We start from the raw sequence: 17,233 nt of genomic DNA on the forward strand, positions 1-17,233 counted from the left end.
AACACAACTTGGGGTTTCTCAGAGGGGAGATGAAGTAATGGAATAGAGGGATGGCAGGTATTAACTTAGGTAAAGGGAAGACAGAAATGTATAAGACAGGGCAAATTGAAAGGGGGAGAAGGGCAAGCTATTAAGGGGTTTGATTAGTAGTTTAAATGCAGAATACAAAATTCATTTGAAATGTAGATTCCCATCTAATTGAGAATTTTTTTAAAAAAATGAATGAATGAGAGCTGGTAGAAGACAATTTAACCTTAACCTAACACAATTTATACATTATATAAAGGTTAGTATAATTTCTCAAATTTCAGTAATATTTTATTTTAGAATTGAGGGTAAATCTTTTAAATACCCCTTAAAAATCACACCAATAGTTCTTGGATTTATTTTTAAAGTTCATTAATTTGTCCGAAAATACCTGCATCGCAACAGGAAAGTCATTCTGAGCTTCTGGAGGAAAGAAAACATCCACTGCTTTCTTTGGAAAAGGCTGATTCCCTGTAGGTGGTGTGCCAACTTCAATAATATGTAACTATTCAAAAGAGAAATTCACATGAATCTATTAGGTCTTTTAACAATCAAGACTCAGTGTATTACCATAGCTTTATTTGTAGCCCCAATGGAAACAACCCAAGTGTCTTACAATAGTAAGTAGCTAAGAAAACTTTGGTAAATTCATTTATGGAATTTTTGGTGGTAGAACACATAATCAGCAAAAATAAGGCACTATCAACACCAGCAACAATGGGATGGATCTTAAAGAAGATATGCTCAATGCAACACTCTCAAAAGGTCATAAGCTGCACCTAGAGATGAAGAACAGACGACGATGGCTCTGATGCCAAGATGCTTGCTGCTAATTACAAGCCTGGTGAGGGTAGAACCCACCAGCCACTCTATGGAAGAAAGATTTGGCAATCTGCTTCCATAAAGGTTATAGCATGAGACCCCTATGGGACAATTCTACTGTTTCATTGGGTCAGTATGAGTCAAATTCCACTGAAAGCAACAGGGAGTTAGGGATGGTAAGAGAGTGGAAGCTGGGTAAAGATCTGTAGTGATAAAATGGTTATATAACTTGAACCTGCAGTTGATAAAGGACAGAAGTGTACGCATATATAATATTAATGTCCATTTCATGGTTTTTCTACTGTACTATGGCTATGTAAAATATGTCCATCAGGGGAACTGGATATGGGTACAGAGATTTCTCTGAATTGTCTTATAATGTTCTACACATTTATACTATTTTGAAGAAAAAGTTAATTTAGTTGAAAATCTGAAAACATAATTAAACTCCAAATAACTGAAGGGCATAGAATGCTAACACATTGCCTGTGTACTTTCTCATCGCTTTCCATTATAATTTAATATTTGTACTTCTTCTCTGCCTGTACACCCTTACTCTAACACAGAGAGAAAGTATAAGCCTAAGCCAACTTGTCTCTCTAATCACCTACACTCTAAGGATAGATAATATTCTGTTTAAAAATTCTGATGCTGCATATCAATTAGCAAAAAAAAGCTTAAGAGAGGTATGAGATGGTTTAGTCATGTCAAAAATTAATGCAGAAAATAATTCCCCTTTATTCATATATATATATTAAAAAGTTTTGGGATCTTATTCCTAGTTATATGACTTATTCCAATACTGACTTTCTTCAAAGCCTTTGCAGACTATAAAAGATATAGCACAATGAATAAAATAAGCTTAAGAACCTATAAAACTGTTTTCAGATTTCTTTTTGATAGAGGCTTTTCAGTAGGCTTTCTCAAAAAAGTCCCACCATTATGCCTTTGTGATAATATGCTAACTTTTAAAACCTAAGTGTCTTTTAGTTTAAATTCCACCAACTCAGATTTAAGTATCAGTGCTTTTTATCCTTCATTTATCAAGATTGGTATGCTGCTCTCTCAGTTCAGGAATTCTTGGTAGAAAGGTATGTATGTTTCTCTTCCTGTCAAGAGGTTCTAGATTATATCACACTTCAAGTGATTGATTTAATTTAAAAAAATTTAAACTACTTATAAAGAGATTACCAAGTTCTAACAAAATTAAAGTTTACTTTTTTTTAGCATGCCCAAGATCTGATTCCCACAGTACTTTTGTAGTACTTAATAGAGGTACTGGAAGTTTTGATAGAAGGTAGTCCATTTTTTATGACCAAACACCAATGAGCTATTTTCCAAACCTCTTAGCACTTTGATGGAGGCAGGTGGACTTGCCTGTATTACAGTTTGAATAGGCAGAGACAGAAAGTCAGCAAGACTTCATAGGTGTCACTCTGGCAGTGGAAGCAGCAGTCACATGATTTTCCAAGTTCATTTGGAGTCTAGCAATGCAGTCAGGGCAGCAGCAGAGTTTGTGGTGGCATGGGTTTGGGCTGGGACCCTCACTGCTGTCCATTCTCCCTTATTTCTCTTCATTTTCCAGACCGAGTGCAGCATCACTCCTAGCAACTGTGAGCTATCCAATATCCTTCACTAAATATTTTATGCTTTAATCAACCAGAGGTTGTTTCTGTTGCCCGCAGCTAAAAACTCAATATACAAAGTACTTCTATTTGTTCATTTCCGAAATAGTTCAATTAATTGTTCAATGGTTCTCAACCTTGGTCACACAATTTACATGACCTTAAAAAAAAAAAAGTCATGTCCTTCTACCCATTCTGATTTAACTGTCTATAACACAGCTTTAGACATTGGTGTCTGAGTTTCCCAATGTCCAGTGAGGGCCGAAAACTCTGAATGAAGGCAATGTACTCACATTGTAGTCCACAGTTCACTAACATCACTTACAGTATTCAAAATAAAGACTGTGGTCTTCACGTACAGAATCAAACTTTCTAGGTGTTGGGCAAGTGATTTTTATACACAATAAAGTTGGGAAACAACGTAAGGCCTTTGATGAAGGCAATCAAAATAAAGTCTTAATGTACATAGCAGACACCAAAAATAGCTGCAGAACAGTATTTGTTTTAGGATTCACACAAAAAATGTCCCAACAGCTTAAGAGTCAAACCAGTAAAAATAAATAGAATCACAACGGAGTCATCCCAAAACAGAATGAATATTTAAAACAAAGGAGCAATTTAGAAGACAATCTTGAAATTGGATGAATAATTAGTAGCAAAAAGAGCCAAAACTTACTTTGCCTCCCGCTTGACCCCGTACTGCGAAACAAAATAACGTGGATTCCTCTGCATTGCCTTCCATCTTAAACTGCGCGAAACTAGCCGCGTGGCCTTCAATGGGCTGCGACACTTTCCTGTCTACAGAATAGAGCTGCATAGCTCCCACCACACGGTTTTGCTACAGAGGGAACAGAGAGTATATTTTGAAGGTCCAACACTTCCCAGATTCATCAATTAGTGAAATCATTAGAATCTTTTGTAATCTTCAGTAGTACCGTATATACTCGAGGATAAGCTAACCGGAGTATCAGCTGAGGCACCTAATTTTACCACAAACACTGCATGGAAAATGTGCCGGTAAACTCGGTTTTTACTCGAGTATATACAGTATTTCTAATCCTTTATTATCCTGCCTTTCATTGTAAATTTGATACCTCTTAAATTTAGCTCCAATCTTAAAGCTTAACACGACTGCTTATGAAGTGCCTCATAAGCAACACCCAATTACACCACCTTACAGAAAGAGATGTGAAGCCACACTCTGAGGTGCAGTGCCTAGCCTCCACAACTAATCCCAGTCCATACAGAAGCAAGCAAGAACTCAAGATCCTTGCTAAGAGTATTCTGAAACTGCACACCAGGATGTAGGCATTAAGGCATTGAATCGCCAACATTTCTTAAAAAAAAGAATCTCTCAGAAATAAGTCGGATTGCATTCTAGGTAACCCTTTTCTTAAAAACTAGAAAACTTACCTGTGCAGATATGCCAGTCAGAAGTAACCACTTTTGCTTTGCATCTGTACGGTAATTGATAATCTGGCACCCTGCAAGACTAGAATGGCGATCAAACATTTTCACTGGCTGAGACTCTCCTTCCATACTCCAATGATACACAGCATTATCCGTAACCAGAGCAACCGTATTCAGGGAGATCCATTTCCAAAAAGTAACATCATCAGTCATGGTATGGGCTTTCATTTTACTTTTCATTTCAATGTTAAATATCTGAAGAGTTTTCCCAGCTGAAAGTAAAATGGACAATTGTGTATTTGGTTTTGTTTTTTAAAGAGAAAGTCATGGGTAAATGAATAACTAGCTAAACTAGCTCTATAGCTTCCAAATGAAATCATCTAACCCAAGACTAATACCCAACCACAGAAGTCACATTGATAAAGCAGCAACCATTGGAGAGAACAGTTTTCTAAGCAAGCACTCACAATATACTGAAGTAAAATGTCTAGAACCTCTAATGAACACATCTTAAACGGTCAGTGTATCTTTCATAGGATTCTACACCAGAACTAAAGTTAATCTAAAGAACAACTCTCTTAACAATGCTGGAAAACAGGGAACAGGACTGAACATTCATACTTACTGTGTTAATTTTACACATGAACTAAGTTAGTAATTGGTACACAGGATGAAGCAAATGTCACACAAACACATGGGAAATGCCTACTTTTTAAAAGGCAGTCATCTCCCATCCAACTAAATCTTAAGGAAACTGCTTTTTGAAAAGAGGATCTACTTCAACTCTGCCTGATGCCACTAGCACAGAAAAGACCAGCATGCTACATTTAATTGGTTTACAATACAAAGGAAAGGTACAGGTGCTAGAGGAAAGGAAGGGAGACAAAGGAGGACAAGTTTTGGATGCTGTTAATATACTGAAGATAAGAACAAAGTTCAAGCTTCATCCCAAGAAAGACAGCAAGCATTTACTGAAAGGATGAAATTTGCCAATGTTAAGAGTCCAGAGTCAGATGCAAGGGCTTATACTTGTAATTTGAAATTCAGTACAGTTCAGAAAGCAATTTGATTTAAATTAACAGAGGTCAAAGGTCACAGCTCTCACTATGCTATCATGATTAATCCTTTACAGAGCAAGGAAAACTCCATCCCTGAGCCACAGAGAATCTGGCTCCTGTAGGACAAAAAGTTTAAGATAGTTTTGGGGGAATGAGGTAAAGGAGACAAAAAAAACACACAGCTTTGTCCCACCACCCTTCTTTGTCACATGTGCAAAAACGTCTGCCATCCACAGAGAATGCTACTCCCACCCCCACAGTGTGTAAACCACAACCAGACCAGAACATTGTAAGAGTTACAGTCCCGTTCATAAAAAGAAGCCAAGAGGTTAAAACGAGCTTCAGAGGGAAGCAGTTGATGGGCATGACTTATTTTCCTTTGCTGCCTTCCCCAACCCCCAAATTATTAGACTTTTGATTATTCTTTTTGTGAAAATTAGAGCATATACATATGTGGGGTGCTTTGGGGAGGGGGGCAAAGAATTAGAGCTAAATTCTACAGTGCAACACATAGGTACAAATCTATGAGGCTACCATATAATGCTCTAAAAATATTTTCAATGTATTCTTTTTATAGAACAGGACAATAACTAACACAATCTAATTGAAGAGAACTCACCATCTGCACACATAAGAAAGCATTAAGAAATGTGATAAGATAACAATAACATTAAAAATAGAAAAGAATTTTGACAAAATCAAAATGATGGCCTTTTTTAATAGAAGGATGTGAAAGTTACTAAGCAATTGAATTTAACTTTTTAAGGAGACTGAGGGCAGTTTAATACCTTATATTAAAATATAGTTTTTAATAGAAGCAAAATGCTTACTGCTTCAAAACATCTGGACCATCGTTCCCTGAGATAAATTCCTACCTTATATATGGGATGATGTCTTACTTGTTTGGATATTATTTCTCTCACCCAACACTTTGCTCTCCAAGAAGTATTGTATTAAATGCACAGTTTAAATCATGTAAAGAAAAATTTAAAGTTTTAGTGACACTAACAACTCACCCACAAATTTATTCAGAAGTTTCTGGGGACCTAACTTTCTCCTCATTACTAAGAAAACAACAAAGCAAGCAATAGGCAATTATGTCTTTTTAAAGAAGCAGTCACCTTGTTATTTCACCCTCTTAAAACTTGTTTCAAAGGGTCAATTTTATTCTCACTTCAACGTCCTAACGAGAGGTAGGAAAAAATTAAAACAGGATCCCAGACTGCATAAGATTCTTTGAACTCACGTTTTAGATTGACAGGCTGTACAGTCCCCTGATGTGGCAATTAAAAGGTTAGTTGAATAAACTCAAAACACTCCTGATGTTTACACCTTAGTATCCACCTATGAGTGGGTATTAAACTTTAATCTAAAATACAAATCACTAAATTCTTATTTCCTCTGAATACGGAGATGTACTTTTAGCAGTCTTAGTGCACTGTAGATATTAAGTTTAAGTGTATTCATTCCAAACTTGTAGTATTTCCAAGTAGATTTATGCAGAGCAGAAAATTAGGACATTCACAGATACATATTCTATGTAAAACTCATAAAAGTAGTTCAAATTAAGTTCAATACTAGCATTAACTTTGGAGATCATCATACTACAAATGTAGACATGAACTATTATATTTACATAGAAAACACAAAGAAGAATTTGAAGAAAACGAGCCCCACAAGCTTTTTTACCTTTTAATGCAATCACTTTGCTAGCCGGGTTCATGATGGCGCTGTCTGCTGAAATCGGTCTTCGAATTGGATTACTTGGGTCATTCATATCAATGATTACCACCTGGGCCTGCTCTCCTACTTTTTCTCGAATGCAGATGAATTTGTCTGACTCCATAGTCAGGGTACTGAAGCCGATGTTTGCTGGGTTAATACCCAGGTTCTGGAGCTAAAAGAAGAAAAAAAGAATCAGCAACCCATGATATGTGGATTTAAGTAAAAAGAACTAAACCTTCATGTAATCTCATCATTACAAATCCTCATTAACCATCAATTAACTAAGATGAACAGTGACAATTCTTGTAGTAACTTTGGTAGCACATACATGAAAAGGGACAATTCCATTGTATCCATTGGAATGAGGCAATTATATCTTACAACTGAGAGGTTGAAGTTAAAGAAAGAGCTACGTCTCAGAGCTGGAACTTATGGTCAAAGGAGGTCACTGTTTTTCTATTTAAGATCTGCCCTCTCTTACCCCCCATTAACCTTTAGTACAGTAACTTCACATGCACTGAGCACCAGGAATCTGAGGATTAAGTTTATAGCATAAAAAAAGAAGACAAAGTTGATTTGAAATATCATAGTTCTTTATCCAAAGAAACCTGGACTAACAAGGACAGGAAAACGAAGTTATAATACTGTTTTTTAAAAAAACAAAAACACTCTTTTTAAAGAATTTGTCAGAGGAAGAATCTACAAATAAAGCCATGTTCAAGTGCAATGGATCAGAGCATTTTCATCAAAAGACGTGCAAAGTCCCAGAAACGTGAGCGCGGCCTGCAAAAGGAACAAGCAATTTGTTATCACACCCCAGGAGAGGCTTTAAGAGTGGAAAGGTTATAGTGATAATAAGCCAGGGTCAAACTGCCAAGCGAAATGTACCTCCTGAAATTACTCAATAAGCAAAGGGAGCTACCAAAGGGTTTAACAAGGCTAATCACCGATTCAATTTTTTTGTGTGTGCACTTGGAATATAGTAAAGGATTCGCTACACAAATGCACTAGTCTTAGGGCAAGATATGACAAAATAATAATTTATAAATTATCAAGGGAGGTGGGAGTCGGGAGGGAGGAGAAAAAAATGAGGAGCTGATGTCAGGGGCTTAGGTGGAGAGCAAATGTTTTGAAAATGATGAGGGCAATGAATGTACAAATATGCTTCACACAATTGATGCATGTATGGATTGTGATAAGAGTTGTATGAGTCTCTAATAAAACAGTTAAACAAAAAAATGCACTAGTCTTAAGATTTTTAAGTTGTGAGATAATTCATTTGTTACTAGAAGCACGTCTCTGGGTCATTAGTACTCTGGGTGACTAAGCAAGCAATATGTAACAATTTGAAACCCACTAAAACTAGCTATCTGAAGGCTTTATTTTACTAGCTTCAGCTGGGCTGACTCGGTTACAGCCTGGATTGCTACCACCACCAAGCTGCTCTTCTGGAGACAGAACGATGAGGCTTTTTACTCCTGAAAAGTGTCTCAGAAACCCATATGGGTAGTTCTACTCTGCCCTATAGAGACCCTGTAAGTCAGAATTGACTTGATGGCAGTGAGTCTGTTGTTTTTTTAAGCCAGGTTGACTTGCCTGCACCCCCTCTACCTCTCCTCCATTGTCTAAAATTCAAATTCATAAACAACAAAAACAAGTCTTTCCACCCTTGTCTCCTAGCTTTCTAGCTTTCCTCCTGAGAGACCACAACTTATGGACAAGTACATTTTATCTCAATTATTTTGTCAAACTCTTCTGCTCAAATGCTTAAATGCTCAAGCCAAGAAATGAACGAAGTATGTTAGGATTAAGAGGCTGTTTTAATTTCACTTCCCTACTGTACTTTACTGACTGCGTGCCTAGCCAGCTATAAGCTGCAGTTACAGCAGCCTACTCAATGAACGCCAACCCAGTGAGCCAGGCAACTGTCTAACCATTAATACAAACAGGGCAATAAAGTGGAAGATTAACCAGCTTTACAGTAGCTCATATGCTGCAATGCAAACTAAGTACAAGAAGTTAGGCATGTACCTTTATGAGTCTGGTACTGATAAAACTTTATGAATTATTAATTTTAAATTCTTCCTAACTTTAACCTTATAGTTACTTTTAGTTTCAGGGCTAATAGAAGGGGAGGATTTTTTTAAGTGATCCCCTATAGCAATATAAAAAGACTGAAGATGGGCTCCAAGGAAGTGTTTTACATAAGCCAAGTTGTCTGTCCAGTTTCAGAAGTGTACTGACCTATTTTGCTTATGAGAGCCCTAAAATCTCAAGAGCTTAAATACCTTTCCAATAATTGGGGGGAATATCCAGTAGCATAGAACTCATTGAAGTGTGCACCTGAAGTTAACAAGCACAGTAATCTCAACTGTGATGGTCACTACCAAGCTTAAGGCAATTGAAATTCAGCTAGAACATCTTAAGTTTACAGTGTTTGGAAACACTGTAAGTCAAATAGTGAAATTAAAAGTAAGGCAAGGATATAAATCAGGCACTACAAAATGGTTTCAATATATTATTTCCTACTCCTTCCACTTCACAAACAGGTGAAAAACACCAAAGAAACAAAACCCTACTAAGACAGTAAAGAGGAGAAAAGGGGTAAATTATGAAATCTGTGCGTCCTGTTCCCTACTCTAACCCAGATATGGGAATATATGCAGTAAGCAAAGTCCAATGTCAACAGTTAGCAGTGACCTTCAGCTTCAGGGCCAACAAAAGCTACGCCCCTTGCAATTCATGTAATCCTTTTAATTCTTTCTCATTAAATACCCTTTCAAAAGAGCTATGTATATCTACATTTTACCTTCTGAATTAGGAATGTACTAAAACTATTCAAAAGGAACCCTGGTGTTGGTGGCTAAGCATTGAGCTGCTAACTACAATGTCACCAGCTTGAACTCACAGCCTTGGAAATCCAAAGAGGTCGTTCTACTCCTGTAAGGTGTGGCTATGAGCCAGAACTGACTGATAATCAATATTAAAGAAATACAGATTATTTAAAAAACAAAATTAAGCCAGGTGCAAATGACAGACTATCTTTACTTCCATTTAAATAAATTAAAAACCACCAATTACAAGAATCTATGTACAGCCTCCTCCCTGGGAGGTGGACAGCAGAGAATGGGGAGGGGAGACGTCGGACAGTGTAACATGACAAAATAATAATTTATTAATTATGAAGGGCTCATGAGGGAGGGGGGAAATGAGGAGCCGATATTAAGGGCTTAAGTGGAAGGCAAATGTTTTGAGAATGATGATGGCAACAAATGTACAAATGTGCTTTCACAACGGATTTATGTATGGGCTGTGGTAAGAATTGTACGAGCCCCCAATAAAATGGTTTAAATGAAAAAATGATGATGAATACAGGAGGGAAGAAAATGATCTAGAACTGATCTGCACCTCTTTTTAATACGAATAAACTATGGAACTGTGTGACATGTGAATTATATCTCAATAAAACTTTTAAAATAATAATATATATTTTAAATATGCTATTTAAAATATATATTAAAAACCATAGTCATTAATGATGGGCATTTAGCTTTTCATAATTGTGAGTTAAAAGAATTTAAATTTACTCCACTTTTTCACATACAGGAAGACATAGATATATATATATTATAAGTAAATCATTTTATTGGGGGCTCATACAACTCATCACAATCCAGACATCCATCGTGTCAAGCACATTTATGCATTTGTTGCCATCATCATTCTCAAAACATTTTCATTCTGCCTAAGCCCTTGGTATCAGCTTATTTTTCCTCTCCCTCTCTGACCACCCCTCACAAACCCTTAATAATTTATAAATTATTATATTGCCATGCCTTAAAAACATTGTCCAACGTCTCCCTTCACCCACATTTCTGTTGTCCATCCTCCAGGGAGGGGGTTATATGTAGATCATTGTGATTGGTTCCCCCTTCCTATCCCACTTTCCTTCCACCTTCCGGGTATCGCCACCCTCACCACTGGTCCTAAGGGGTTATCTGTCCTGGATTCCCTGTGTTTCCAGTTCCTATCTGTACCAGTGTACATGCTCTGGTCTAGCAGGATTTGTACGTTAGAATTGGGATCATGAGAGTGGGGGAGAGGAAGCATTAAAGAACTAGAGGAAAGTTATGTTTCAAGTAAGATTTTTTTAAACGCATCAGTAAGAAGACCCAGATTATCTACCTACCCATATACTCAAGTATAAGTTGGCCCAAATATCAGCCGAGGCACCAAATTTTACCACCAAAACTGCATTAAAATGTGTTGAAAAACTTGGCGTATACACGAGAATATATGGGATAGTTTCCAAGACGCACTGGTGGCACCGTGGATTTAATTAGTCACAAAGCCCGAGGTTCAAACTGAACAGCAGCACTCCTCCTATAAATTAGTCTCAAAGATCCCACGAAGCACTTTGTCCACGGGGTCCCTGAGTTGGAATCAACTTAATGGCAGATTGTTTGGTTTTTGGCAGATTCAGTAGTTTCCACTTATATTCAAAAAAGAAATATGGCAAAATACACAGTAAGGTAACAAGGCAACTGTTTTACATGCACACTACATAACTATATCTAGTAATATTTGTACAGATTAAAACTTCCAAACCCTAACATGTTTTTAGACGGGTTTTATTTTCAAAGAAGTACATACTAACTATAAAATATTCTCAGTCAATTTTAAGGTCTGATGGCATATGAGCAATCTGCCGCAAAAATGGAACTATAGATTGTACAATGAATCACTGATAAATTCAAGTCTCCAAACTTGCAGCTTTCTTAGAGAGTACACAATAATATCAGAATCTTTTTTATCCTCTCAATTAAGCTGAAGCAGGGGATATTCTATTTTGAGATATGCTGTAAATTATCTATAATAAAGTTTTTTTAATTCAAAGCTCTTATTACGAATATGAAGAATCTCATACCAATAAAGGTATTATTTATTGTTTGAATAATTAGCATACATTAGTAAAGCAAACTGTACAAAGGCTACACTGTGAAAGTCACCAGTCCCTCTCTCCCCGGTATTATCTTCTTTCCCAGCAATTCGTTGGCCTAGTGATATCCTCTGGATATCAAAGTGTCTATTTTCCTATTCACCCTTTCAAACAAACAAGACACACATACACACAACAGAACAGTAATGGCACATGCACAAAGAGCATGCTAATTACTAAAACGCTCCTATATTTTAAAGGCCACACAAATTTGGAACTCATTTTGATTCCATACTAAAATTGGGGCACTGATCTGAAAACAGCACTCGGGATTTGAGATGTTTAACACTTGGGTTATACTGACATTTCTCATATATCTATCTCTACAGATATGTATAAAATTGACACATGAATGAAAGCAGACATTTTCTTTAAAAAACACTTTATTTGAAACCTACATAATTATAAACTATTAACTTAGAAATGAAACTACTATGTATTTATATGAAACACATGTTTAACGTTATAAAACATTTTGAGATATTGGGTTCGACATATCATAAGGGTGGCCTGGGTTGGTCAATATGACAATCCTGCTGCATTACTTGCCTTTACATTTGAGGTTTACTTTCTAAAAACTTTTTGACTGCAAATATATTACTGATGTAATGTTTTCATGAATGAAACATAGACTTCCTGGAACTAATACTCAAATTATGTTCACATCAAATTGACTCTTATCTATAGTTTACCACACAGAGAATTTCAAGATTAAAAGGCTTAGAAGAAAATGAATTTGGATATTCATTTGTCTTATGAAATGACTAAAAGTCAGAATAAATGGTAGGAGGTAATGTAAATGGTTTAATTTTCATTGAGGAAATAGAAACGTGCCTAAATGATGCATCCCAGAAGTGTAGTTCTAAGATTCCAAAAGCTAACAGAAAAGAGTACAGTTAGACGATTCACAAGTGTAGAGTAGCCTCAAGAGCCCAAACCCACTGTAATGGAGTCAATTCCAACTCCTAGAGCCCTACAGGATAGAGTGAAAGCACACTGTAAGATTTCAAATGCTACAAATCTTCACGGAAGCAGCCAGCCACATCTTCTCCTGTGGAGTTATAGGGCCTAACTAATCATTCATTACTTACATACAACTGATTAAAAGTTTTCTTTCCCTTCTCTCACTCGAGCCTAGAAGTACTGAAAGTAGTTATGTCAGATTCTCCATAATCTAGAGGACAAAGAAAACACTTTATATATATATAAAGAAAACACTTTATAAATTTTAAAAACTTTTATTTTGAATTATAAAGTAAGAGAACAACCTAGATGTAGTTGATGCCTCTATTATAGATTGCTTGTGCCTGGGTTCAAATCCCGGTCTGACAGTGCACATCTGTTTCTTCATCTTGCTCGGCAATGATGCCTGCCCTGGAATTGTGAGGCTTCAATATGAGTACTTACAACAGTGTCTGACACATACTAAGAGCCCAATAGATATATACCCAAAACAGCACTTTAGGTCAATTCAAGGTTAACTTTTTTTGTAAATGCATCTTATTATCTGCTTAATTCAGCTGTCCAAAAGTTGTTGAAACATAGGGTGTGAATCTCTTTTAACTACTGATAGCAGATTAGAGGCCTCCTGGTGCTTCATTTACTCATGTGCTGTGAAAAGTTTGAGAGGGAGAGGGGATAAAAGGAAACTACACTTAAAAAGTTCAACTCTGCAGTTCAATTTGCATAACTAAAATTGCAGAAGTCACAATCTTCAGATCTATATGATACATTTATAGTAACTCTAACCCTGGTATATTTTAATTCCTGTTTTTAGGGCTATTGACTTTGATAATTGTATTATCAAGATTATATACTTATATATGACCATGTTATTATTAGAAAATACTAACTGAAGTATGTTGAAGTGAAGAGGTGTCAAGTTAGTCTTAAAGATTTCAGAAAGGAAATTAGTTCATGCGTACCCGCACCCACACCCACACTAAGAGGCAATGGGATTAAGATGGGGCAGGGCTTTCTACTTCTGTAACTCTTGACACAGGCAATTCTATCCCATTTCTTTAGGATTTCTGAAAGACAGCATCAACTCAAAGGCAGTGAGTTTGGTTTGGTGGTTTTTGGAATTGTTTGCTCCTTTCTTCTAACTTTTTTATAAATTGTAAACTACTTTTAAAATTAACTATTTTTAAAAGATAGTTAAGCGACATAGCCCAGGGTAATGTGTAGACACTGCTTAGTTTCTGATTTATACAAATCAAATGATACTTTGAGATCAACCTGGTTGGTTTTTAGCTAACGAAGAACTATTAAATGTTAAGGGACTATTGTGATAAGCAATTTTCCTTACCTTCTAAAGACTATTAAAGAGTGAAATATCGTGACAGACTAAATGTAAAATGTTTAAAAGATAGAGCAAAAATATTACTAATAATTGAGAAGGTGGGCATATATATATGGTTCTCTCTGATCTTATGAAACTTAGGGTTTTTTGTTTTCTAAAAATGTCTTTACAAGGGAATTAGATTCCACTCTTCTATTATGAGCTGAAGAACTGGAAATTAAATTGTAACTATTAGAATTTTTATAAAATAATTAACTGGTAAGGCAAGAAGAAAGATTACAATGTCAAAAAGTAAAGGTGAAAACAAACGTAGTGAGCCACTGGGTGACTGGTATAATTAAAGCGCAAGACTTCATGCTCAGTAAATAAGCGACAAACTGGCTATCTGTCCAATTAGAACTGAGGTCACTGCATTGTCCAATACTTGTTACATGTGGGTATTGAACTTGAAGATTAAATATAACTTAAGATTCAGTTCCCACATTTGCAGTAGTCACATTTCATGTGTTTAGCAGCCAAATCTGGCTACTATACTGGGTGGTACAAAAAATACAAAACATTCCCATCAATGTAGATGGTTTTATTGGTGGGTCTGCACTATTTTTGTAAGTTTTGTTCCAAACTGGTTCCTTTAAACTCTTTGTTCCTTTAAATTCTAGCAAATGAACAGTTAGTACAGACACATACCTATTTTATACATGGACTTGGATAATAAGAGGGCCAAAATAAGAATAGAATTTCCAGGGTTCCAAACCCAGAGATCTTCCACCTCACTGCTGCTGAGTTGATGCTGACGCACAGCAAACATCTATAGAGGACACAGAACAGTTTCATAGGGTGGTTCCGTAGGCCAAGAATCTTGACAGTTTGAATTATTGACCTTGTGGTTAGCAGCCAATTCCTTAACCCACTATATCGCCAGAGCACCTTTAAAGATATCTTTATGAAACACACACACACACACACACACACACACACACACACACACACACACACACACACCACACCCCCCAGCAGACTGGAGCCCAAATGAAAACTTCCTCAGCTTGAAAAAAATCATCCCCTTTCCAAAAAAAAAAGGGGGGGGGCAGAAAATGGCAGTATAGCACTAATAAAATAGGTAACTATCATCTAGTTCTTTAATATTTCCTCCCCTTGCTATTATGGTCCCAGTTTTACCTCACTAAGCTTGTTACACCTGTGAATATTCATTTGCATAATGAAGATAGCTCAATGCATAAATTCCAAGATAAATAAACCTGTCAAAAATAGTAATGGGAGCATCAATTCTCTGGGGGCACGGGGAGGGGTGGAAAAGGGGGGAAAGGGGAGTGGATAGCAAAGATGACTGCAAAATCCCACTTGAGGGGAACGAATAACAGAAATGAAGGGGAATGCATACAGTATATGAAAGATATGACAATAACTATTTATAATATAATAAGGGTTCCTGGAGGGTAGGTTGGGGGAGGGAAGGAATAAAGGGGAGCTGATGTCAAAGAGTTCCAGAATATAATGTTGTGAAAATGATGGCAGTAATTTTACAACTATGCTTGATCTAACTGAGTTATGGATTGTTGTAATATCTGTTAAGAGCTCCGGATAAAATGATTAAAATAAACCCAACAACATTAAACATTTAAATGACTAAGCCCCAGGGCTAGATGGGAAAGAGAATTCCATCAGGTGTGCAAGTGATTGCTGCAAAGAACAAGAGAAAAGAAAAGAGGTCTGTTTCCGGCTTGGAAAGCTACCACGGCCTCAACCGCCAAAGTGTTCATCAAAATTTTAAAAAGCTCTTAGGGAAAAGAATATATGATTGTAAAGTGAATTATCAATTTTAAAAACAGTACATGTGAAAACACAAAAAAGATCATCTGAAAATGAAATATGGCATCACTTTTTAAATTCAAAAATCTAAATTAAATGCTCATTTCTTTCTAAGACTTTTATATGCTGTTTTTCCTGCCTTGATTTTGAAAATTTATTTGACTAGATTGTATTGTGGCAAACAGAAGAGGCAAGTTGTGTCCACCCTTGTTTAGGGAGAAGGAAGGCACAGCCAGATGCTGAAAGAAAGGTTTGAGTGATTCAAACACATGGTGTAATGGGCTACTTGAGTTGCTAACCACAAGGTCGGTAGTTAGAAACTGCCAGTCACTCCACAGGAGAAGGGGCAGTTCTACTCCGTCCTACAAGGTCATCATAAGCTGGGAATGAAGCATCTAAGAGGGGGGAGGTCTGGTGGTTAAGCATTCAAACGGTAACCAAAAAGTCAATGGTTCAAATCCACTAGTGGCTCTGGAGGGGGAAAAGCTTCCATAAAGACCAATAACTATGGACTTAGACAAACCTTAAGTGCACCAATAACTTTGTTCAAAACGTGAGATGGAATAGGAAAACCCTGAAAAATCAAGAAATTAGGAAATCCAGCATGGTGAATCAGCACTTCATTAGAACCCATTAATCATGAATGTATGCTGACAGTGCTGAAGGGGCTAAGAAGGCCACAAAAATATTTAACCCAATACATTCATTAGTCTCAATGGGTTTGAATTGTGGTGCTGGCAAAAAATATTCAAAGTACCATGGACGGCCGTAAGAACAAACAAATCTCTCTCGAAGTTTAGTCAGAATGTTCCTTAGAGGGAAGGATGGCTTTCATCTCACATACTTTGAACATGTTATCAGGAGAGACCAGTCCTTGAAAAGGACATCATGCTTGGTAGAGAGGTAGTGAAAAAGAGGAAGACCTTCAACACGAGGGACGACAGAGTGGCTGCATCAATGGGCTCAAACTTAAGAACAACTGGGAGGATGGCACTGGCTGGGCTGTCAGCGTTTCCTTCTCTTGTGCATATGGCTGCCGAGTCAGAACTGAGTCAATGGCAACTATCATTCATTTATCAAAAAGGGCTAAAATGCTGGCATAGGGCATGCAGAAAAACCAAACTAAAAGATTTTCCAACGCCCAATTCTTTGGTTAGCTAAAGACTACTCACCCTTAACACAAAGGCTTTCTCTGAGCGGACCGTTTCAATTGTGTTATGCCTGCAACACAGCAGCATTCTGAGAGAAATGGGGTTGCTTGGAGTCTGGTAATAAAACCAGCAGTTCTTCTATCTAATCAGATGGAATAAATTCAGGGAACGGAGCTCATTTACCAGCTGTATCAGCTGAAGTGGAGATACAGTAAAGCTTGTGTTTACGAAAGCATTATGAAGGACTGCCGTTTCACAATAGTGCTTCCAGATCCTTCCTCCTC

The 17,233-nt window shown here is 36.9% G+C and overlaps 1 protein-coding gene across 2 annotated transcripts in view; it reads right to left on the reverse strand.

Moving 5' to 3' along the window:
* CLTC (clathrin heavy chain) overlaps window positions 1-17,233 on the reverse strand; it is a 64,132-nt gene that overhangs the window by 31,405 nt on the left and 15,494 nt on the right. For both annotated transcript variants that reach the window (XM_075561506.1, XM_075561507.1), the window contains exons 2-5: window positions 6,632-6,839; window positions 3,888-4,156; window positions 3,151-3,312; window positions 419-532 (exon numbers count right to left, since the gene is read on the reverse strand). In XM_075561506.1, the coding sequence (XP_075417621.1) occupies window positions 419-532; window positions 3,151-3,312; window positions 3,888-4,156; window positions 6,632-6,839 (753 nt within the window). The remainder of the gene's footprint in view (window positions 1-418; window positions 533-3,150; window positions 3,313-3,887; window positions 4,157-6,631; window positions 6,840-17,233) is intronic.

This window comes from Tenrec ecaudatus, chromosome 10, assembly GCF_050624435.1.
Source record: "Tenrec ecaudatus isolate mTenEca1 chromosome 10, mTenEca1.hap1, whole genome shotgun sequence".
Lineage (NCBI taxonomy): Eukaryota > Metazoa > Chordata > Mammalia > Afrosoricida > Tenrecidae > Tenrec > Tenrec ecaudatus.